At 66.1% G+C, this 22839-nt stretch overlaps 1 protein-coding gene across 5 annotated transcripts in view; it reads right to left on the minus strand.

Annotated features, from left to right (window-relative positions):
* Positions 1–62: 62 nt before the first annotated feature.
* HPSE2 (heparanase 2 (inactive)) overlaps positions 63–22839 on the minus strand; it is a 133083-nt gene continuing 110306 nt past the window's right edge. For 3 of the 5 annotated variants that reach the window (XM_059730288.1, XM_059730287.1, XM_059730285.1), the window contains 7 exons: positions 20018–20065; positions 12185–12278; positions 9738–9844; positions 8853–8967; positions 2146–2291; positions 1664–1810; positions 63–1442 (listed from right to left, as the gene is read on the minus strand). In XM_059730288.1, coding sequence (XP_059586271.1) covers positions 1277–1442; positions 1664–1810; positions 2146–2291; positions 8853–8967; positions 9738–9844; positions 12185–12278; positions 20018–20065 — 823 coding nt within the window. In that variant the 3' untranslated portion in view covers positions 63–1276. The other 2 variants (XM_059730286.1, XR_009463158.1) reach the window with 2 other exon arrangements.

Consider the following 22839-nt stretch of genomic DNA (forward strand, 5'->3'; position numbering starts at 1 on the left):
CTGCCGGTGCGGCGATGCCGCGGGCGGAGCGGGGCCCGTCGGACAGACGACGCCAGGCGGGGTTGAGCAGCCACCTTTATTAGGGAGGAGCGGCCGCGCCGCGTGCAGCAGCCCCGCGCCGGCCCGGCCCGGCCCTCCCCTCCCGCGCCACCACGTCCCTGCGGGAAGGAAACGGCCCGGCCCGGCCCGGGCCCGCTGGCGCTGGGGCGTGGGCCCACGGCAGCAGAGGGCCCCCTCGCTCCGGCCGGCCGCCAGCCGCACCGACCGAGCTGCGAGTCCTTCGGAAAATATAATTTAATAATTAACATCTACAGCGAGCGGCTCCCGGGCGCCCCGTGCAGCGGCAGCAGCGCCCGGCGCCAGGCCGGAGCCGCGGGCCGCACCCGGGCTCCGCTCCCGCGGCAGCCCCGTCCTGCTCGGGCTCCCGGCGTCGCCTGCGTCTCCGTGGGGCCGGGCCGGCCGGCCAGGCACCCCGCGGGCGGCAGGCCCTGCCGGGGCGGTGGCCGCCGGGGCTCCCAGATGCTCTCGCCTTCTTGCCCGTGAGCTCCGTGTCGGGGCGGGGTCCGTCCCCGAAGTGCCCCCCGCCCGTGCCAGCCCAGCCCTCCTGCAACGCCAAGGGCCGCTGCGCCCGCGCCCCTGGGACTGGGGCTGCCCGGGTCCTGCTTGAGCTCTGCGCCGAGCTGGCAGGCCCAGCCCTGCACGCACATGCTGAGAAGGGGGCTCAGCACGGCGCCCGGGGACGTCGACACCCACCGCTGGGCCCTGACCAGCCGGGCCCGCGCCGGGGAGCTGCAGGACGGACACCGAAGCAGGGAGCCAGCTCCTCGCCCTGGGGGCTGCTACTGGGGCAGACTCCGGTGTCCCGCCCGCGGCAGGGCTCGTCCCCTTTCCCCACACCTTGCCACCTGTGTCCACCCATCCGGCTTCCCACCAGTGCCTTGGAAGCAGCACAAATGACACGTGGCTGCACTGCAGTGCCTTGCCAGGAGGCTCCAGCTGCCCCGCTGCGCAGGGAGCTCAGGCTGGCACGTAGCAGCACAGGGAGCCCCGTGGTCCGTCTGCCCACCGACCCGCTCCTCTCCTGGGCTCCAGGCAAGCCGCCGGATGCTGCTGCAGCCCTCGAGGAAGCCAGTGCCGGGCTGGGGCGGCTCCTATCCGCGCTGCTCCGGAGGGCCGCGGCAGTGAGGGGCCTGGGCCGGGCTCAGCCGCGTGTCCCAGACGGGGAGGGGGACGGCAGGCCTGGCACGGCTGTCCTCGGCCTGCATGCGGGGCAGAGCTACCGGTATCGGCAGGCCAGGGCGTTCACGTTCTTCACCACGTAGAAGCTCATGGTCAGGGGCGGGATGACCAGGGTGCGGCCGGCGCGCAGGGGCCGCGGCCGCAGCTCGGGCAGCGTCCCGTCATCCACCATCGCCAGCAGCTGCCCATTGAGCTGCACCGACCTGCCAGGGAGAGTTGGCATCAGTGTGGGCAGCCGCAGCAGGCCCGGAGCCTGGCACATGGAGGCCACGGACCGTGGCACCCACGTGGTCGAGGCCTCCGGTATGCCACAGATGCCAAGTGCAGGTGGTGCTCGGCCCCAGGTGCCCCGCTCCCGGCAGTACCTGTGAACTGCCCTCCAGGCCTGGCGCCAGGTGAGGGGTGCCTGGCCCCAGGCACTCACCTGGAGTGGAGCCCGTCCTGGCCGTAGGGCTGCAGCAGGTACTGGTGCACCATCTTGTCCCGCAGCGTCCCCGCCAGCTTGATTTTCTTGCGGGACCGGTGCAGGTTGATGATGAAGAGGGTGATGGAGCCTCGGACGTAGCTGTGGCTGTGGGGGGAGGGAGAGCAGGTGGGGTGGGAGCTGGTGCTGGGGCCCACGCGGGCCCTGCAGCAGGCATGGGGCAAGGCGCTCCCACCCTGCAGCCTGTGCCCGGGGGCAGAGTGCTGGGCACCCTGCTCCTGGCTGGCTGCAGGAGGCCAGGGGAGCACTCTGGTGTGGCCCCGCAGGGAGCACCCGGTGAGGTGCATGCGGCGCCCACGGCTCCTCCACAAAGGGGGCCTGTCTGTGTGTGCGGGGCTCCTCCCAGTGCTCGGATCGGGTGACCCGCCCGCTGGCCCCCGCGGACGACCACCCACCCAGCCCCTCGACCTGCCCGGACTCACGTGCGGGAGCTGGCGCAGTGCGCGTAGATGCGGAGCTTGTCCCGGATGACCCGGCCAGGCCGCGGCTTCCTCTGCAGCCCCGCCACGTGCACCGCCAGCACCTTGGGGCCCACCAGCCGCTTGTAGAGGAGCGAGACCCAGTAATCCTGCGGGCAAGACGACATGTGGGCTGTGGGGGAGCAGCCCCTGGCCCTGGGCATCGGCTGGGTGCTGCAGGGACCGGGTGCAGGGAGCCTGCGTCTCCTTTGCTCTCCAGGACCCTGGGAGGAGGCAGAAGGGGTGTGCTCCCTACAGCAGAGCTGGCTCAGTCCCTGGCCCCACCCTGGCAGAGCCAGGGTCCGATCCGGGTCCACCACCCGTTGGCTCAGGCACACGTGGCACATGAAAGGCAGCTCCCACGGACACGGACGCTGCAGCGGTAAAGCCAGCATCAGTGCAACACTCATGGTCCCATCCTCCTGTGCCCTACGGCACAGGGTCCCCTGCAGCCACCCCCTTGTCCCCACCATGGTGACGCTGGCCTGGGTGTTTGTGTGCCCAGTCCTGGCTTGCAAACACCCAGGAAAGCAGGAGGAGTTACCACAGCATGCTCTCAATTTGGGGGGAAAATATCCTGATTTGGAGCAAGAAGCCTAAAAATCCCCTGGTCTCTTGAATTGGCTCCATTTCTCCGGGCCCACGCAGCCCAAATACCACCTCGCCCCAGGGCAGCGCAACCAGGCGAAGGTGGAGCGAAGCAGGGACTCGAGGTGAGCCGGTCCCCCTCGGCCTGCCTTATCTGGTGGGTCCCCCTGGGGCTCATCCAGTCCGACCTCCCCAGTGACTCCCACCATTAGCTAAAACCCTAGCTGGGGTGGGTGATCCTCGGCCACAGCAGCCGGCTCCCAGTTCCAGCCCAGGATTCGTCCCCACTTCCAAGAGATGCTGGGACACGGCTGGCACCTTCCCAGAGGCTGCACGGCCGCGTGAGATGGGAGGATGGGAATGCAATGGTGCAGCGGTGCCCGGATCAGGTCGCAGGGGCCTGGAGACAGATCCCCGAGGCGGCCTCCAGGAAATCCTCCCACCCAGTGGGATGATAGACACACAAACCCTGCATCCTCCTGAAGCCAAGCGATCCTCCAGCACCAACTTGGCTGCGCTGGACACTGCGGGCGGACGCCTGACTCTGCACCCCCAAAACAGGCACCGAGTCACGGCCACGGGTCGCCTTGTGAGATGCCCTGCAACACCACAGTGCAGCCCGCAGGTCCGGCAACACCAACCCCAGCAGCAGTGGCCTGGGCAGAATATTGGGAAGAGATGGCATAGCCAGGTTTGGAGAGACGATGAAGTTGCGGCCTGAGACCCGACGGGGGCAGAGGAAATGCTACACGTCCCTGGCATGCTCCTACCCGGGGGAGCGGGGGACGAAGTGCAGCCAGGCCAGGGGTCACAGCCAGCGCCAGCTGGGGCCAGGTGGGCCGTGCAGTGACGGTCCCTGGAGCCGTCTCCGCTCCCAGCTCCGCCCAGCTTGCTTCCCTGCCGGGCTCCGGGCTAAGCCCATGTGCAGGCAGTGAAGGTCGGCGCAGGGGTCATGCACCCCAGGCCCTGCTGCAGGGCCGGTCTCCCCCCAGGGCCAGGCAGGGCGCAGGGCACGGGGGGCTCCATCGTAGCTGGACAAGCGAGGCTGGGGGGGCATCCTGCAGCTCGGAGCAGATGGAGGAACCGGCTGAAACTTCCCTTGTCATCGCCTCGCTGACAGAGCCCAGGCGACGGGGCCGCCGAGAGGGAGCGGAGCCCGGGCCGGGAAGCACCCGGGGGCAAGCAGCGCTGTCCCGCGGAGGCCGGGGGCTGCGAGGCCTGGAGCCCCCCGCGCCTTCGGACGGTGCAGCCGGGCGGCAGCAGGAGCAGGCGGCTTGCACCCCAGCTGGGCCATGGGGCAGGGAGCTGGCAGGTCCAGGTCCAGTTCCCCCTGCAGCCGGCCTGGAAGACGAAACAGGCCGGTGCTTTGAGAGGCGGAGGCGGCGGTAAATCACGCAGTGGCTCCGGCACGATGAAAGCATTGCTGTAGCAGGAAGGGGTGTGGGCGGGTGCCTGGGGGCCGGCACCATCCCCCAGCTGCACTGAGGCAGGCGGCCTGGGCTCTCCAGCCTGGGGAAGAGTAGACCCACAGGCCCCCAGCCCACCCTCCTTCCCCCCAGGGCAGTGCCGGCTCCACCAACCTCCACGGGGCCCGAGCCAGAGACTTCTCTGCAGCACCAGCCTCTCACAGGCCCTCAAAGCGCCCCGCTGCATGCACGGGTCCCGGGAGCGGGCCATTGCCTCCTTGGGGGGCTGCAATCCTCACGCTGCGGGACATGGGGCAGTGGCAGAGGCCAGTGGAAGGCAGGGCTGCTTGGCTGGCACGGGGATGCCCGGCCTCTCAGGGCAAGAGCATGTTACCTCATGCAGGAGGATGTGGGCTGTGCTCCCCACGTGGCAGGTTGGGACGGGCTGAGCTGCTGGCACGGGGCAGCTGCTGGGCAAACGTGCTAAGCTGCCACTGCCCCATACGATGCCCAGCATTGCTCCCTCCCCACGTTGTCTGTGCGTGATGGGACCTCAGCAGGAGGGCGCCCCGGCTCCCCATGCACCGCGCAGCAGACACACGGTGGCAGGACGCAGGGAGACGGAGCAGCCGGGTGCTGCTGGCCCCTGGCTGAGCTCCTCGGGCGTGGAGCAGGGGTGGGCAGAAGCTGAGCCTGGCCCTGCAGCAGTCCTTGCCCATGCAAGCCCGTCCTGCTCGCCCCCGCAGTGCCCAGCGACACTGCCCACGCAGGTGGCTCCTACCTCCAGCTGCAATTAGCAGAGCTCACTGCCCCGGCTAATGAGAGCCCCAGGGATCACAGCCGTGTGTCTGACAGAAGCAGGGCTTGGACGCTGCCCCAGGCGCGGCTGGGATCCAGGAGCTGGAGCTGGGGCAGGGCGCCCTGGGCCTTGCGAGGAAGGGGCAGGTCGACTCCCCTGCTGGGACATGCCTGAGCTCTCGGGCGGGCGCAGCAGACAACCCAAGCGCGGCCCATGGGTTCAGACAGACCCAGTCCAAGGCTGCAGGAAAGTTTCCAGGGCCTGAGTTTAAAGTTTCACTGGCAGTTTTCACAGCTCAGCTTTGCAGAGGGGCCCGACTGGGATGCCCAGCTCACGCCATGCAAAGTGAAGCACAGAGACCATGCGTGGGAGACCGTGCTATTTAGGGAGTGCACGACTCTCATCCCCTAAGTACCTGGTAATGGGCATTACGGCAAGCCCCAGGACAGACTGACAGACACACGGACCAGCAGTGGCTGGCTGGAGACAGCAAGTAGGCACCGAAGCAGACCCCGGCTTGGGCATGCAGGATGCCCTTCCGCAGCTCCCACTGCTCTGGGCTGCAACCAGGAGGTGAACAACAACGAGGACCCCTCGACGCGCTGGCTCTGAGCCCTGCAGGCGGGCAGCAGGACTCCTGCCAGCTCGGAGAGCAGGACGCGGCTGCCACCGGGAAGGACAGGTCCTGCCATCGCCTCCCCCCGTGCCTCTGACCTTCCTCGTCCGGCCCCTCGCGCTGCTCGGCTCCCAGGTGCGGAAAGCAGGTTTCAGCGCCGTTCAGAGGGAGGAGAAACCCAGCGTCGCCCTGTCTCCAACCTGGAGCTGGCCGGAGAAGGCACTGCCCCAGGGCAGCCCACACCTCCCCGCAGGGCCGGCTGCTCTGGCCCTGGTGCAACTACATCGTGTTTCTGCTCAGAGCCGTCCCGGCTGCCGTCCAGCCCCCGCGGCACACGCTGCCCTTCCCTGCTCCGTTAGCGGTGTGGACGAGGCTGCCCTGGATGACACGGACTCGCAGGAGCCCAGACCACAGGGTGGGCAGGGAGCTTTGGTTTCTTTTTAAGGACATTTTTCGTGTTCCAAGCCAAATTGGCCAAATCAAGTCCAAATCCGCAAGTCAGTCCAGAAGCACACGTGGTCCTACATGCGGCAAGCATCCCCCACCCCACCAAGGGCTTCAGACGTTTCCGAAGTCTGTTGGCGGGCATCCTATGTGCAAGCCCAAGCCCGGAGGCTGGGGGTGCGGATGCCCCCAAGTTTCGCCTGCCCTCAGCCCTGTGGCCAGAGGAGCAGGCTAGGGAGGAGCCTCCCATTTCCATAAAGTGGGGTTTAAGCCCCAACGCCTGGGTGGGTACCGAAGCACGCCAGAAGAGCAGTTATCCCGGGGAGCGCTGAAGGAAACCTGCCTTCATGGACCCCGATACGTTGTGCTTCCCTTGCCAGGCAAGTGTGGGAACCCCCGCCGGAGAGGACGTGGGACGACTCCGCTCCCTGACTCAGCCCGGGAAACCCTCCAGGATGCTCGCCCGAGGCTACCTCAGCTTCAGGACCTGCAAGGCCAGAGTCTAGCCTGACCTGCCCCTTCCCCTGCCTCGGGCCCGCTGGCTCCACATCAGACTCATTGCAGGGTGTTATTGTGGAGGCAGACGGGTTTCTCAGCCTGCCCCGGGGATGGGCACGGGGCAGAGGGTGGCATTGCCCTCTCGTCCCTGACTCCTGCAGGGGCAGACACCTGGGCAGAGCCAGGAGCTCTTCTCCCCATCCCGCATGCCCCGCCATGCTGCTGCCCGAGCGTGGTGGCCCCAGGGCCCACGGCCCGGTGTTTGGTCACCCTGCCGCTGGGGGCCGATCCGTTTCCAGTCCCGCTCTCGGGGCTGCCGACTCCCCTGGGATGGCTCCTTCTGGGCACGCGGGAAGGCTCTGTGCAGGCGTGGGAGCCCGGTGAGCGGCGAGGACTGCACCTTCTGCTTTGGGGTGCTACGCAGGATCCTTTTCGCCTTGCCCATAGAGCTGGCGGAGGTGCAGGCGTGTGCACGGGGCAGGACGAGCCCTGGCCGTGCCGGGTGGCAGCGTTTCCATCCGTTTGCCGCTGCAGCAGAGTGGCACAAGTGGCCCGGGAAAACCAGCTTCTCTGCTGCGCTGGTGCCCGAGGTGCCCCTGGCTGGGCTACCCGCTCAGCCCAGTGGCCAGCAGGACCAGGCCCACAGAAAGGGCATGGGGCAGCCTTTCTGCAACCCGTTCCTGGGAGCCGGCTGCTTGGGGCCCTGCGGGAGCACCGCATCGCGCTGCGCCGCACCGGGGGAGAGGGTCAGGATGAACATGCAGCCCCTGGGAGCAGCCTGCGCTGAGGGCAGCAGAGCCCGACGCTCCTGGCCCCTTCTCTGCCAGGCAGGGCCCGCGGGGTCCTGGAAGAGGAGAAGCCAAGCGCCCCTGGGGGAGCCCAGCCCGGGTCTCCGGCCGCTGACAGCCAGCGATTGAAGCTGCGGCAGATGCTGCCCTTCTCTCAGCACCCGCGGCCTCGTGCCCAGCCGCTGGCGGAAACATCTTTGTCGCAGGGATCGTGTTTCGCACCGCGGCTTCCTGCGCTGCACAGCGCCTGCCGGCCGCTTTCATCTCCCCGGCGGCTCCCACGGGCAGGGGCGCCCGCCGCACCCAGCGCCCGGCCACGGGGCCGTGTCCACAGCTCCGCAAAGCCCGCAACGAGCCTCACCTGCCCGGGGCTCCTCGAAGGGCAGACGAGCACGTGCTGAGCCCAGCGGCACAGGGGAAACGAATGAATAATCCCAGGGCCTTTCGTTTCTGGGGAGAGTTACCTTGTGCAACCTCTGCCCGCTGCTGGCTCTAACGAGCCGGGGTTTATTCCTGTAGCCCCCCACCGCCACGGGAGCCAGGGGCTTTAATGCTGCTGACCCACCGGTCCCCATCTGACTGTGGTGCGGAGGGGCCGTGCAGCAGGGAGGCCCACCCCGCGGCCGGAGGCAAGACCCTGCCCAGGCCTGGGGGCTGGAGCCGGCTGGCTTACCCGAAGCGGCCCCGGCAGGGTCGGCAGCCGGGGACCGGGCCCAGCCTCGTAAATTCCTTGCAGCGGGGACGTGAGCGCCGGCCGCGCTGCCAAGTCCTCCGCTCACAAGGTGCAGAATTTATTAGCCCGAGGAAAGATGAAAAGAAAGTCTGCTACCTTTCAAGCGGTTTTACACACGGCTGCTTTACTAGCGCGCCGCGCCGGGGACCCGCAGCTGCCCGCGCCCGTGTGCAGGGCGGCCGCGGAGAGGGGCTGCGGCCGGCGGGACGGCCGCATGTGTCGCTCGCCTCCGCGCCTGTCAAGTGGCAGCCAGGCCCGCGAGCCCGGCTCCGCTACCCCGGGCCGGCGGCTCTCCACACGGAGGTCGCGCTTCCATGAGGCTGGACGACCCCGCGTCGCCTGCCCCCGTCCCCGTGGCCCCTGGGCAGGCCACGCCGCGTGCCCCTCCCTGGCAGCGGCAGCCCCCCCGGCTCGTGCTGTGCCCTGGCTCTGGCTTTGGATGAAGTTTCGGCTCCAGAGGTAACGCTCCCCCATCTGCTTTCAACATGTTGTGTTTGACATTAACTAATGTCTCCTATTAGCATTGAAAGAAACAGATCTGGAAAAATTCATTTCCAAGCCGAGTTCAAACAGGCCACAAGGAGAAACGGATCCGCGGCTGCACACAGGATTGTTTTTGTGGTGAAGCCAAGAGTCTGCGAAACGGGTCAAGGGCAGAGAAGACAAGAACTTATCTCTCTGATTTACTAACTGGCAACAGCAAAGGGAAGGGAAAATCCACCCGGCTGGAAAGCGGCGGAGGAGGTGGATGGCGGAGCTGGAGGGGCGCGGGGTCGGGGCGGCGCCTGGGCAGACCTACCGGCAGCGGGTTGAAGTTCTGGTCCACGAGGTGGTTGTGCCCGTGGTCGAAGAACGAGTGCCGCATCACCACGTCGATGCCCTGGTGCGCCAGCATCCCCAAGGTGTTCAGCCACCTGGATGGGGACAGAGCCACGTCAGGGCTGGGCCAAGAACTCCCCAGGCAGGGGGATGCCCCCGGTCGCTCCCCACGGCTGGGCTCTGCACTGGGCGGTGGGAGCACCGGGGTCCCGGGGACCAGCGAGGCAGAGGCCGGGACTGGCACGTCATTGTGCCACGGTGGATGAACTGCAGGATCTTAGCACGTCCTGCAAACGGGACGCCCGGCAGCACCTGCACACACACAGCCTGTCACCTCTGCCCTGCGGGTGTTGCTGCCCCCCACGCCAGGCATACATACCAGCCCGCCCCACTGCACATGGCCCGTGCACACTTTGCACACACGCTGCACTCTTCTATACCACTCCTCCTTTCTCCCCCTGCGTAGGACCCGAAGCACCGTGCATGCACGCACATGCATGCACTTCCTCATTAGTGTCCCCCACAACTGCACCCAGCCCCCCTGGACCTCAGGAGCCCATCGCCACAGCCCCACAACTTGCTCCGGAGATGGGCTCATGCTCTAAGCCTCCAGCTCTCGCAGCCGGCGCTGGAGCTACGCAGCGGAGCTATGCAACGGCATCCACGTGCCGTGCCACCCCACTGCAGCCAGGAACAGCTGCAGCCTCGGACGGGAGCTGGATCCCCCCAGAGCCCTGCTGTGAATCCAGAGCGACTCCTCTGAGGTCAACGGACCAGCTCCGGACAGCCCCAGGAGCGGAAGACAGGCCGTGGGGCTTGTGCCCAGAGCAGAGATGGACCCCAGCCCCCTGCTGCACCAACTCACAGGAACCCGGCTGCAAAGGAGTCCGAGAGGTTGGTCATGCCTCCCGCGGAGCTGGCCCCGACGCCTTCCAGCCAGATCCTCTTCCCCGGCGCGTAGACGTTCACGACCTGCGTGCAGGATGGAGGAGCGCGCCTTAGCCGTGCTCGCCCAGGGGCCACAGCACAGAGCAGCGCGTCGCGGGGCACCGCAGGGCCTGCCCAGCAGCAGCCCCTCCTTCCCAGCCAGCACAGACCACAAGGACCCCCGCTGTCACCGGACACCAGTGTAGCGGCTGCCCCATGCCTCCTCCTGGCCTGGGGGGCCTGTCCCCTCTGCAACCCGCGGGGCTGCTGCAGCCACGTCCCCGAAGGGAAGCGGTGCCAGGCCCAGGGTGCGGGGAGCTGTGGCAGGCGCCCGAGTGTGTCACCCCGAGCACAAGCGACAGGGATGCAGGCAGGTGCCACCCCCATCCTCCCATCCCTTGGGCCCAACCTCCTCCTCCTCTGGGCCGGATCAAGAGCTGCCCGGAGCATCCGTGTCCCTGTGCCCTGTGCCCCGCGGCTGGGCCCCCGCGTGAAGGCCACTGGGAAGCTTTGGGATCCCACCAAGAGGTTAAAGCCCCCCCACCACAGCCGGCGCGTCAGCATCTCTGCCGGCAGCCCCCGAGGTGCTGGCGCGCTGCCGATAATTATCTAAGCCCGCCACCTTCCTGCGTCAGAGAGGAAGCAATAAAACAGGAGAGTGGACAAGCCCAGCTGCTGTAATCAGCCCCGGCAGGATGCACGTTCTCCAGCCCAAGCTGGAGACCATTAGCGCCCAGCACCGTGCTCCCAGAGTCTCCCCGGCCCCAGCCGCGCTCCTCCGGGGCTCCCCGAGGCTTTCGGCCCTGGCAGAGGTCAGAGGTCAGCCCCCCACCTGCCCTAGCACCTATGCCCAGCACTGCTGGGGGGGGCAGAGGTCACGGAGCCTGGGAACAGCCTCTGCTGCAGCCGCTGGCCCCTACGGTGTCCCTATGCCCCCGTCCCCAGCCCAGCCCAGCTCCCCCGTGCCCCGGCCCTGCCCAGCCCTACCATGGGCCTTTGTAGCCTTCCAGGCAGAGATGCAAACCCCTTCCTGCACCTGCCCCAGGACCCCCCTGCCTCGCGTGGCCAGCCGACACCGTGGGCACAAGGGCGGTGGCCGTGCTCCCTGCCTCGGCCAGGCCCAGCTGCAGGCTCCACCGCTCTCCCCGTGGCCCCCGGGGCAGGGACGTGCCGGGACCCCTCCTCCGGCTGCAGGACTCGCAGCTGCTCCACAGCCCCGGCGCTGCCTCGAGCGCGCTAGCGCGCTCCAGCCTCAGCTGTCCGCCAGCGGCGCAAGCCACGCAGAGCAGCGGGCCCCTGCACCACGAGCCGACGGCAGCTGGGTTTTATAAGGCAGTCAAAACACCAGCCCCAGGGAGGAAACCACTGCGGTTCTTCACGCCCAGGGAGAGTCGCTCCAGCGGCAGACGTGAGAGCCACAGCTTCGCTCGCGGCACCCGCTGGGAGCAGGGCAGGGAAACCCCACCGGGGTCCCCTTCACTGGTGAGCAGCGAGGTCCCTCTGCGCTATGTGGTTTCAGACCATCTCAGGGCAGCATCTCGTGCCCGTGGTGGTGCCCGCCAGGTTACTCCTGAGCCGGGCCCAGCGTCACGTCTGCAGGGTGCTCCGGGCAGGCCGCCGAGCCCGGCGTTAAGCAGCAGCTCCCACCTTGTGACACAGCTGCCAGCGTCGGAGGTGGCTGTGGCCGTGGCTCCCTCGCCTTCCCACCAGCCCCCACGTCTCTTCTCGGCGGCTGAGAGCCAGGAGGGTCAGAGCCATGCTTATGTTCCCCGTTGCTCCCCAATGTTTCCTGCCCCCCAAAACGCTTCTCACCCCTTCCCCACACGCAGTCCCCGCGTGCTCCTGTAGCCACGTCCTACCCCAGCCCTGACATCCATGCCCTGTGCAATGCCCAGCCACGCGCCCCGCAGCCCAGCCCTGCATGCAGACGGGTGCAGACTGGAGGGCTTGGCCTTCCTCTGTCTCGGGGCACGGCCTCTGTCTGGCGTCTCTCGATCGGACATTAATAACCTTTCATAGAAGCAGGAGGGTGGCTGCTGTGGTTTCCCTGCTCTGTCCGTGGCAGGTTCAAGCGGATGCCTTGTGTGGTGCTGGTAGTTTTACTAAGAGGTCAGACGAGGGGCTTGTCTGGGCTGGTTTAGACAGGGCTGATCCTGCCCCACAGGCCCTCACCAGCCCCGCGGCTCCCTTCCCCGCCGGCTGCATGACACCCGAGAGCCCCCCAGGCAGTGGGCGGCAGCTGACACGAAGCCCCGTGGCCAAGCCCCTGCCTCTCCCACTGCCGCCCGCTAACGGCGACCCCAACGTGCTGCGTCCAGACGAGCTGGCCATGACCCCGCGAGACACGGTGCCCCTCGCCCGCCCGGCCCCGTCGCACTCACGCACTTTCTGGATCTTCCTGATCTGGTCGGAGAGCGTGTCCAGCAGGCGCGTTTTCAGGAAGTCGGTCACTTTGGCCACGCGGCTGTCAATGTAGTAACTGGAAGGACAGTGAGAAGGCAAGAATCAGGCAGGGTCTACCCCAGGGAGCTGGCAGCTACTGCCCCTCACCCTGGCATCTGGCCCTCTGTGAAGGAGCTCGCCCCAGCCGCAACCTGCTGCCCGGACCACGCAGACCCCCACGGAGTACTTGGTACCATGCCACGTCGGTGCCACCAGGGCCGAGTCGCTGAGAAGTGATTACTCACCAGGGTGCCCGTGGAGCCGCGACGTCCACACGCCTCCCTGCCGGGCCACGGGCCGCCAGGGCACTCGTGTCCACGCTTGCTCAGCTCACAGCGTCCATCAAGGCTGCACCTACCCCAAGCCGGGTGCCAGGGACGGGGTGGGCAGCAAATGCGCACAGATAATGCAGCCGGGAGAAGCCCAGGTGCCTTGGGGTCATCCTGCACGGTCCACCGAGGCACCACAAACCCCAGCAGGGCACTGGGGTGGCAGGGGCCATGCCCCTGGGACAAAGGGGCAGAGCCCAATGCTCCCACTACAAAGATGCTGGGGGCAAAAGTCCTCCAGCCCCAGCAGCTGCCTGCCAGGCTCCCCGGTGCGGCAAGGGCTGTGCTGGGCTCCAGCCCCTGTGCTGGGCGGCTGATGTTTCTCATGCAGAACAAGACTGCAGAGAAGCAAAGGCCTCGTGAGAAATGATCCGTCCTGACGTGCCGGGCAGTGTCCAGGGGACTCTTCTCTGCAGGGAGAGAGCACGCTCTCTTGCTGGGTGTCCAAGACTGCTCTTGCACCTCGTTGCTGGCATCCCCAGGCCTGCCAGGCACAGGGGGAAGCTGGGCACAACCTCTCAGTCGCGTTCGGCACCTGGGCAAGCTCCAGCTGTGCACAGAAGAGACTTCCTTCCCAAGACGGCTAGCGACTGACTCACTCCAAACACCCGGTAGCGACGTGCACAACGACGGACAAGCCACAGGGCCAGCGAAGAAGACGGGATACTGCAGCCAGGGGCAGGGCCAGGTGACTGAGGGACTTCTGGGGACAGCCCGGCCCTCTGTGCCCTGGGCATGGGGACACCTGAGCGTGGATGCAGCCCCGGTCCCCAGCGGCTGCAGCAGGCTGGAAGGATGCAACCGAGCCCGGGGGAAGCCCGGGCACTGAGCCGCGTGTGGGGAGCAAGGAGCAGCCCGGGCCGCCTGCTTCCAGGTGCTGAGGGCAGTGGGGACAGGATGCAGGAGCACCACGCGTCCCCGGGAGCCTCACTCCCCCTGCAAGAAGGGCACCGACGCCCCACAGATGCACAGGGCAGCCCAGCCCATGCCTGGAGAGCTAGCCCGGCATCACGGGCAATCCTCAATTCGAGGGGGATCTCTAGCAGGGCTCCCTGGTGGGTCCCGAGGTGACTGAGAAGCTGCAGGTCTCTCTGCAGGGGGAGCAGGCTGGGATTCCTCTGCTTGTCCTCCCTTGCTCTCCTCTGCTTCCCCTCCAAGCCGCTGTCCCTCGAAACGAGCTGCCGCTGGGTCCCCTCCAAGCCCTCCAGTGCGGGGGGAGCTGGTGGAGGGACTTTCCAGCACGCTTGGCCTTCATGCTAGCATGAGACCACAAGTACAGTGATAGCGATGGTCTTCACACACCGCTCAGCTCTGCCACCTCCGTGCCACCGAGTCCCCGGCCACGCAGGGGCCACGGTGTCCTGAGTAGCAGGCGGGGCCGGGGCCAAGAGACACCAGACATTTCTTCCATAAGGAACATGGAATAGCAAAAGCGGTGGAGGGCAGGAGGGCGGCAGGTGCACGGATATCAGGGAGGTCCCAATGTGCTCGACAGCCACGTGGATCAGGGAGGATGCAAAGAGCCCAGGCGCAAGGCGAGGCCGTGGCCGACGTGGATTCGTAATGGCTGCAGCTCCGAAGCACCCACGGGATTTTGAGCCTCAAAGGCCGGGTGTCCCAGCAGGAGGGGCCTGGCCCCCTTCCTGCAGCGCCGCGCGTGCCCCCGACTCCTGCCCTTGGTGCTGGGCATCAGAGAGATGCAGGAGCCCGTCTCCCATGCTATCGGGAGATGGAAGGGAAGGGCGAGGAGGAAAGCGGGTCTGGTTTGGCCACGTGCGGCAAGGAGAGTCTCCGGGCAAGTCTCTGCAAGGATCAGCGCCGAGGAGGACGGGGATTTATTCAGCCTCACAGCAGGGGTGCGGGGGAAACCAAGAGATCAAAGGGGAAAAAGAAACAGGCAGCCTTAACATCAGGACATCTTGATGGAGCCATACACGGGGCCGTGGGACGCGGCGGAGGAGTCACGGCTTGGTGCGTTTTGCTGGGGAGCAGACGGAGCAGACGACGCCACTGGAGCCGTGGCGGCTGCTTGTAAATCTCGTGCAGGGAGACGCGCTGCCACCGCTGCGGCAGGGACCCCGGGCCGGGGCGAGGGTTGTAAATCCCAGCGAGGCGGCTGCAGGGCTCAGGCTCGGGAGCAGGGGGTGCAGGCTTCCCCCTCTCCAAGCCGTTGCTGTCCTTACAAGGATGGCATGGACTGGACGCCAGTGCTGGGGCAGCCTTTGGAGCAGGGGAAAGGCTTCTGGGTGCAGTGTGCCACGGGTGTGAGGACCGTGTGCTCACAAAAGCAGCGTGGCCGCAGGCAGCCTGCAGCAGGCGAGGACTGGGCATCTGCACCATGCTTTGCGGCCTCTCCCGGGAACCACGGCTTCTGCTCAGCACGGCTGCAGAGAGAGACAGTCCGGGCATGCAGCATGGAGGTGCTGGGCACCACAGAGCGACCCAGGCCTGCTTCTCTGATGCCAGGAGGAGGAAGTGCTCGGAAAAGGGCGCACGGTGCGGTGGAGCCTTTGGTCAGCAGCTGCCACCCCGCAGGGCTGAGCGAGGTGCCCAGGCCGCACCCACGACTCCCGGCATCGCACATAACCAGTCCAGCGGCTCGGCGCAAGAGCAGCGCGGGGCAGCAACCAGCCCAGACGGAGGCAGCGCTGGCCAGGAGCAGCAGAGATGGACAGAGCAGGACGGAGCTGCTCCTTGAGAAGGTCTCCGAGGGCTCGCAGCTGAAAGGAGCGGCTCCAGGATGAGACGAGAAGCACGAGGCCAGCTTGAACCCGCGCCGAGGCTGCACCCAAGTGCCGAGGAGCCCGTGATGAATGCGGGGAGGAAAAGCCCGAGCTGTCAGCCAAGAGAGGCTGCGGCGGCGCGTCTCGCAGCAGCAGAGATAACGCGCTCGTGGAGGGGCCGTCTGGCTCCGGGACAGGCCATCCGCAGAGACAAGAACGAGCCCATGGCTGATGTCTGCAGCGAGCAGACGAGCTGGCGCCAAAGCCGCCCTGCCATCGCAGAGGCCACGGAAAGACTGACGCGTGGCGCACACGGGCCCCGCGGCACTGCCGAGGATCTGGGCAGCACGACGGGGACCGCCAGCTGTGGGCAATGGTGGGCTCCTGCAGCTGGCACGTCCCACTTTTGGACATTACTGTGGTGGCCACTGCCAGCCAGTGCATGGGCAGAGAGGGGCCCAGCGCGCTACCCGCCAAGCTCAGGGAAGGCCGTTCTGCCCCGCGGCTCTGGGGGAGCCCGTCTGCACCATCCACGCCCCCGGAGCCAGCCCGCGAAATGATGCCCCCTGCACGAAGAGAGCGAGGGCGAGCGGGACTGCAAACACCGGCTCCTGCGGACACGTGGGCAAAGACCACGGGAGAGCCATGTGTTTTTCCTGGTGGAAGTATCGCTGCCCCCATTCGACATGGGCCACGAGGGCACGCAGAGGGCAGGACGTGCCAAAGGCCACACAGAGCCAGTGGCAGGATGGGGAACACAGCCTGGGTTTCTCTTCCCTGCCCACCAGGCCCCGCTGCGCTCCCAGGTCCACAGACCACGCAGGAATCCAGGGCTTTCCTTCCTGTGCCGTACGTGGCTGCGTGTCCAGACCACGGTTTGCAGCCGTGCTGTCCGAGTCCCGTTCCACGCCTCGCATCACCTCCAAACCGTTGTGTCTGCAGCTCCGGTGTGGGCACGGCAGCGTGGACATGAAACCCGGGCCCGGCTGGCCGAGCTGAAGCCCAAGCGTGGGCTCGCACCAGGTCCCGAAGCCCCTCAGGACGAGGGCACAAGGGAGGTGGAGAAGGAAAGTCCTGGAGCCAGGAGGGTGCAGAAGGGCATCTCTCCCCGCGGCTGGCAGCGGGGGAGCTGAGCCGAGTCCTGGGCCCGGCGCCCGCAGCGAACACGAGGCCCCGGCTGCTCCCGCCGGCCCGGCAGAGCTGAGGAGTGGTGCCCCCGCTCCGGGAAACCGCAGAGCCGGAGACAGGCAGCTGCTCCAAGTCCTCTTTGCCTAGGGACATTTCTGCCAAAAACTCCAATGCTGACGTTTTCCCACTGACATTTTCGACTCCGGGGCCAAACTAGTTTGATGAAAAAGAATGACATTTTCTGTGGGAAAGCAGACGCTTTTCATGGAAAAATCCCCTCGGTAGGAAATCAGATTATCCCGCCCAGGCCAGCTGCCGAAGCTGCGTTACCGGCTGCAGCCACAGGCACTCGCCCCCTCCGGGGTCTCGGCAGGGCCGCTGGCACTGCCGCCCCACCACAGCCGGGCCAAACGCTCCAGGGGGTTTCGACCAGGTGCTCGGGGCCGTTTCACCTGCGTGCCGCGCTCTGCTCCTCGGCCGAGCCCTCTGCTCCAGCTGGGCCTTCTGCACGGCCACCTGACTCCGGCAGCTGGGGCTTTAAGCAAAACGCCGAGCATCACCCGTCGTGGTCGCGGTCGGGGGCTGGCATGGACAGAGCAACCTGCTGCAGTGCAGACGGCCTCGTTCGCACCGAGCTAGCACCCTCTGCGTGGACAAGGGGACCCTGCTGTGCCACATAGCCCCAAGACTACGTGGGTTGAGATGCACGTGGGGACACGGCCACGCACGGCCCCGGAGCCGCGAAGGAGCCTGGCTGCGCCTCACAGCCCCGTTTGCCTCTGGATCATGCAAGCCTTCCCCAGAGCCCTGCAATTAGCTGCTTGGGACCATTAGCCTCTGAGGGTCGTTAATGAAGGGAGCCACCGGCTGCCGGGCAGCTGGTTTTGTTTACCTCTGCTTTTATTTTAAAGAGGAACCTTTGCCCCCTCTTCTCTGACCCCTTCTTTCATTTCAGCTAATTACATTACAGCCAACTTCCCCACGCTCAGGAATTTCCGGATCTACTTTGTCGCCTGCTGCTCCGGGCCGAGTCTGCTTGGAATTAGAGGGTCCGCGCCCGCGCCGACAGCCCGCCGCCCGCCGGGAGGGAGCGCTGGGCTACCGTGCAGGGAGCGCCCGCCGCCCGCAGCCCTGCCTGCAGAGTCCACCCGCGGGGCGAGGAGCCCCCGGCTCCTGCAGACGCTCCTCGGCGCTGTCAAGGCCTTCCCTTTCCTCCCGGCCTCCTGCAGCCTGAGCGGATGCCAGGTCTCAGGGGCCCGTGTGCTCAGATTCCCCTCTGTGGGCATCCCCACCTCCACGCCGGGGGGACCCCCCGATCCTGGTGAGACACCCGAGACTGCAGGGGTGCGTGCAACACGCCTCACCCCAGCACAGACCCCGATGCACACGTCCCATGCTCCGCCCTGGCGCCTCTAACACCCTCTTGCAGGAGACAGACGGGGCTGCAGAGGGCTTCCCGCCTTGCAGGGGATGCTGCCTTTCTCCATGGACCCAAGGGGATGGTCCACCGGAGGCTCTGATGCTGGCGGCGTCCCGTCCATGTGCAATGAAAGGGATTTGTTTGTGTCCAGGGCGATGCCGTGGACGCGCTCCCAGGACAAGCACCTGCAGGCCCCTTCTGGAGGGGTGCACTGGCCCTTGGAGCACCATGCTCCCCAGGCTGGCAGGCAGAGCTCCCTTGCTGGTGTGGCCAGGTACAAAAGCAGGCTCTGAGTTTTCCACCTGTGTCAGGACCCCGTGCAAACACGGATGGCGCTGAGTGAAGCGTGGTCTCCACTGCAACCCACCGAACCAAGCACAACCAGCCCAGGCAAAGCGATGTGCCCCCAGGAAAGAGCCAGACTGCTCCGGCACGTTGCTCCTGAGGCTGGAGAGGGAAGACGGTGATCTGCCTCTGTCCGTTCCTGACTCGGGAAAGGCGGCCAGATCTGCTCGCATCAATGCATCAATGCACACCACGCTGCATGGCTTCAGGAAGGGAGGGAGGAGCAGGCGGGGCAGGAGAGCGTGGGTCTGGGTGCCCGGGGGCAGGAGCGCAGCATTGCCGGGGGCAGGAAGGGCAGATGTAGGAATCAGAGCTGACCTCTCAGACAGCGTCAGGCATTCGGAGCAGGACGCTCGCGCGGGAGCTTAGCAGCAACCTGGCTGCGTCCCCAGGAACGTGAGCTCCCACCTGCTCTTCGGTTTCTCCAGGATACCAGGGCAGTGGTTTGCTTGTTGGGAGCAAAGAGGGACGAGACACCAGCGGGCCCGTCGAGCGCACACCCTGCAGGAGCCCAGACAGGAGACGCAGCCCGCAAACGGTTACAGGGCCAGCGCTGGGAGATGCTGGACCAGGTCTGCAGGAGCGTGGCCCCTTTGCGTGGACTGACTCCTCACCCTCACCTGGCTGCTGCCCAGTCTATCTGTGCCCCTCGGCGCCACGCAGCAGCCACGCTGCACTCAGCCTTCAGCCAAGGGTCCAAGCGACTGGTCTGCAGCTTCCTCCTGCTCCCCTGCCCCAACACCCAAGAGAAAACTACATTTACTTAGTCTGCAAACTTGCTTCTCAAGGGGGAAGGCGCACCCCAGGCCAACTCCAGGTGAGCAGCGCGCAGCCCAGCCCGGGGCAACAAGCTCCCAGCCAAGCTCTGGGTCCCAGAAGCAGCAGCAGCAACCAACACGGCGCAGCCAGCTCCTAAAGGTGCTGGACAATGGGTCCCTTGCAGACACGGGGTCCCCTGCGGGCAGCGGATCCCATCCATCCGGCCCTTGTGGCACTCAGAGCTGGTGCTCGGGGCCTGGGGCTCACAGCGCGCCCGAGGCAGCGCCGTCCCTGGTGCAGACGGAGACGTCTGTGACTCTCCAGCAGCCCAGGGAGCGCCCAGCCCCGGCTGCAATGGGCACCAGCCGCCCCTGGCATCCCCCAGGCAAACAGGAGCGTGCTGCTCCGAGTGCTTCAGGTCTGCGATTCTGGGAGCCTGGTGCAAGCCGCGTCTCACGTCTGGACAAGCCCAGCCTGGCCTGGAACCGGGACGTTTCCATAACGTGCCCTGGGGACTTGCCCCTCCGCTCCGGGGGCTGCAGACGGCTCCTGCAGATAGCCCGCCTGTGGGCATCCTGGATGCCGGTCAGGATGCCACTTGGAGGTGGCAGCCGTGCGCTCCCCTTGCTCTGGGCCAGGGGGGTTTTGGATGCAGGCCCGTGGCAGGTGTAAGAGCGGACAGAGCGGGCAAGAAAAACAGGAGACGCAGGGACTGCCAGCTTGCTCCTTCTGCCCCCCGGTCCAGCATACTCTGGACCCGACGCCAGCCGCCCACCTACCGTGGCACCAGGGGCCCAGGCAGCAAGCAGAGGCCCATTCCCTGCAATGGGGCGAGGCAGGCAGGGAGAGGCGGTCTGAGAGAGGCAGCAGCAAAGTTGCTGCCTCCCCATCCCAGCTCAGGTCGCGGGGCCGCGGGTGACAACAGCCCAGCACGGGCGCTCGGGCCATGGCTCCGGGGCCGGTCCGAGTGACAGGGACGGGCGGATCCTGGACTAGGCATTAGCCCCACCTGGGCAGCGCTGCCTCGCGGCGGGGGCTCGTTTGGAAAGTAAAAGGAATGATGAATACCTACTGTTGCCAGGTAACAGCATCCACCGTGCTGCCCGCCACCTTCATGAACCTGCGGAGACAGACAGACACCGAGTGAGCGCCACGGCGGGACGGTACCGCCGCGACAGGCGCGCCGAAAATCTCCGAGCCCCAGAGCCGCGGGGCGGGCAGGGAGCTGCAGAGGTCACGTCTATCCAACCCCCTCCTGAGGCAGGATCAGCCCCGTCCAAACCCCGTGTCCAACCTCGGAGCCACATGACAGCCGCCCTGACACAGCTCCAGACATCGCCCCTGCCCCTGGGATACAGGGGGCCATGGCCACCAACATCCTGCTGCACCTGGGGGGGTCACGGGCGCTGCAGAGAGCCCAGGCCAGGCCGTGCCCCCGCTGCAGAGGAAGGCAACCCCCCCAGTCTGGACCAGTCTGATCAGAGGGAAATCCCTTCCTGCCCCAGTGCAGCGTGGGGCTGAACCTGAGTGTGGGGGCAAGACCCTCCACCAGGACCCCGCGGGGTGGGTGCAGCAGGAGCGCTGGCACAGCCCAGCCCCAGCCCCAGCCTGGGCTGCAGCAGCACCGGCGCCTCGGGGGGAGGATTCAACTCCCGGAGCTGAAAGGGGAGGAAAAAATTCCCTCCTGGCCTGGTGTGACAGCCCAGAAGCCCAGGAAACACCCAGAGCAGAACAGGGGCATCGCTGCGCCTAGATCCTCCCTGCGCAGCACCGATCCGGCCCCCCTGCCGACACGTCCACCCCAGCGATGGAACAAGGCTGTCTCCCCTTCGGGGCTGCTGCTGAGCAAGGCAGAGAACGAACCCCGTCCGCACAAGTGCCTCCTGCTGCTCGGAAACCGGAGGAGGACTCGTCCGTCCGGGTCGCACGGCTCAAAGGAGTGTGGGTTTCACTCGCATCCCAAAGCCCGGGCTGGCTGCTCCGGGACTCTGGCCAGGTGACAAGTGCCAACGTTATACTGGAAGCCACAGGGTGGGGAACCTGCTGGACTGGGATCACAAGCCATGGGGGACACTAGTGCCAGGCTAGGGACATGGCAGGGGGGTCGCTGGCTGAAAGACCCGCGAGAGACCGAATTCAAACCAGACAACCTATCGGCCGCAGGACCTGCAGCACCAGGAACAGTCCATAAAGGCAGCTAGTTGCTCGAGTCTGAAGACAGGCATAAGGCAGGGCAGGGTGGCACCTTGAAGACTAACTCATGCAGGGAGGCACGAGCTTTCACAGGTTACCACCTGGTTCAGAGCATCTGGGGTGCAGGCAGGAGCCTGCAGGACCGCGTGCCTCTGAGGAGGCTCTGGGTGTGCCACCCTGCCCTGCCTTCGATGAAAGCGTGGCTGGGTTAACGTGGGCCGAGCTGCTGTCCCCCACCGCAATGCTCTGGTTCCCCGCCGGTAAAACAACCCCCTCAGTCTTTGCTCCGAGCATGTCACGGGGCAGCAGCGCGTTCCCCATTCACAACTGTGGGCATAGCAAACCCAGAGCCCACACCGCTCCGGCCCACCCTGCTGAGAACGTGCTCCAGAGAGATTCTCCTTCCGCTGCCAGCCGGGGCCGGGCACACCTGCCTCGAGCGACTCACGCTAGGGCCGAGCTCCACGAGACTTCGGACTCTCCTGCACCACCGGGATGGGTGCATCTGTGCAGATGTTTGCCTTCCACCCCTTCGGGACGTCCTTCTGCCTCGGCACTGCAGGCTGCCGTCAGAGCGTGGTGCCCGTTGGCAAGCACCGCCGTGCCAGAACTGACCTTGCATTAGTCCTCGAAGGGGGACTGCCCGGGGCAAGGCACAGACCCCAGAGCGGGCAGGTGAAGGCCAAGGAAAGCCTCAAGGAGGGTCCCTGCAATTCTCACCGTTCTTTCTGTATCGGACCAAGCCTCCGACTGCCATGAGAGTCGAGCCTTGCTCAAAGTTTCCTTCCCACAGCACGGAGACTCTTACAAAACCAAGTCCTAAAGCTCCTTTTAAAACCTTGGCTTGCAGAGCTGCGACCAGCTGCCTAATAGCGTGGGTAACAGCCCGTGCCCTCCGTGGTGATGGATGGGGCTGACGGATGAGCGCGCTAGACAAGTGTTATTACTCGCACACAGCGCAAGCCCTGCGCAGACCGAGGCCGTGGTGCTGTGGGTGTCACCCCGGCCTATCTTTGGTGCCGGTATGCTGCGGTTCCTGCACGCGAGGGCACTGCCCTGTGCCGCTGGGATCAGGAGCATGAAGGCCAGAACAGACCAGGCTGTTATGGTCACCCACCTGATCTGCGCCCCACGGGATGATGAGCACCCCCCACTGCTGCTGTGGGTCCATCATTGCTATTTGACCTAGAGCATCTCGCTTAAGAAGGTGCCAGTCCTGTTTAAGGACGACCGGCAATGGCGAATCTGCCAGGGCTCCAGGGCAGTTGTTCCCATGGTCGGGTACTCTCGCTCTTAATCATTTTGGCTTTACTTCCACTACGAATCTGTTTGGCTTCCAGGCACTGGACCTCGCTTTGCTTTTTCCCGCTACATTAAGGAGCCATCTGCTCTCTGCAGTCTCTTCCCCGCGAAGGCACGTGTGGATTATGATCCTCCTGGAGACACTCCAGCTGAGCGTGCCATGAAGGATGTGGCACAATGCTGAGCCCAAGAGGGATGAGCAGGTGCCTGCAGCTTGGCTTTGCAGGGGGAAAAAAGCCTTAGGAAATACTAAACGTCTGGAATTGGAGTTTGTAAAAGCAAAATACAAGAGAGAAGACAGAACTGGACCGAGCCTCATGTGGGGAGAAACCTCAGGCCCATTGCACAGACCTCCGCTGCTTGAATGAACGCGGTGACGGTAGCAGTAGCGGGCTGTTA

This window comes from Alligator mississippiensis, chromosome 6, assembly GCF_030867095.1.
Source record: "Alligator mississippiensis isolate rAllMis1 chromosome 6, rAllMis1, whole genome shotgun sequence".
Lineage (NCBI taxonomy): Eukaryota > Metazoa > Chordata > Crocodylia > Alligatoridae > Alligator > Alligator mississippiensis.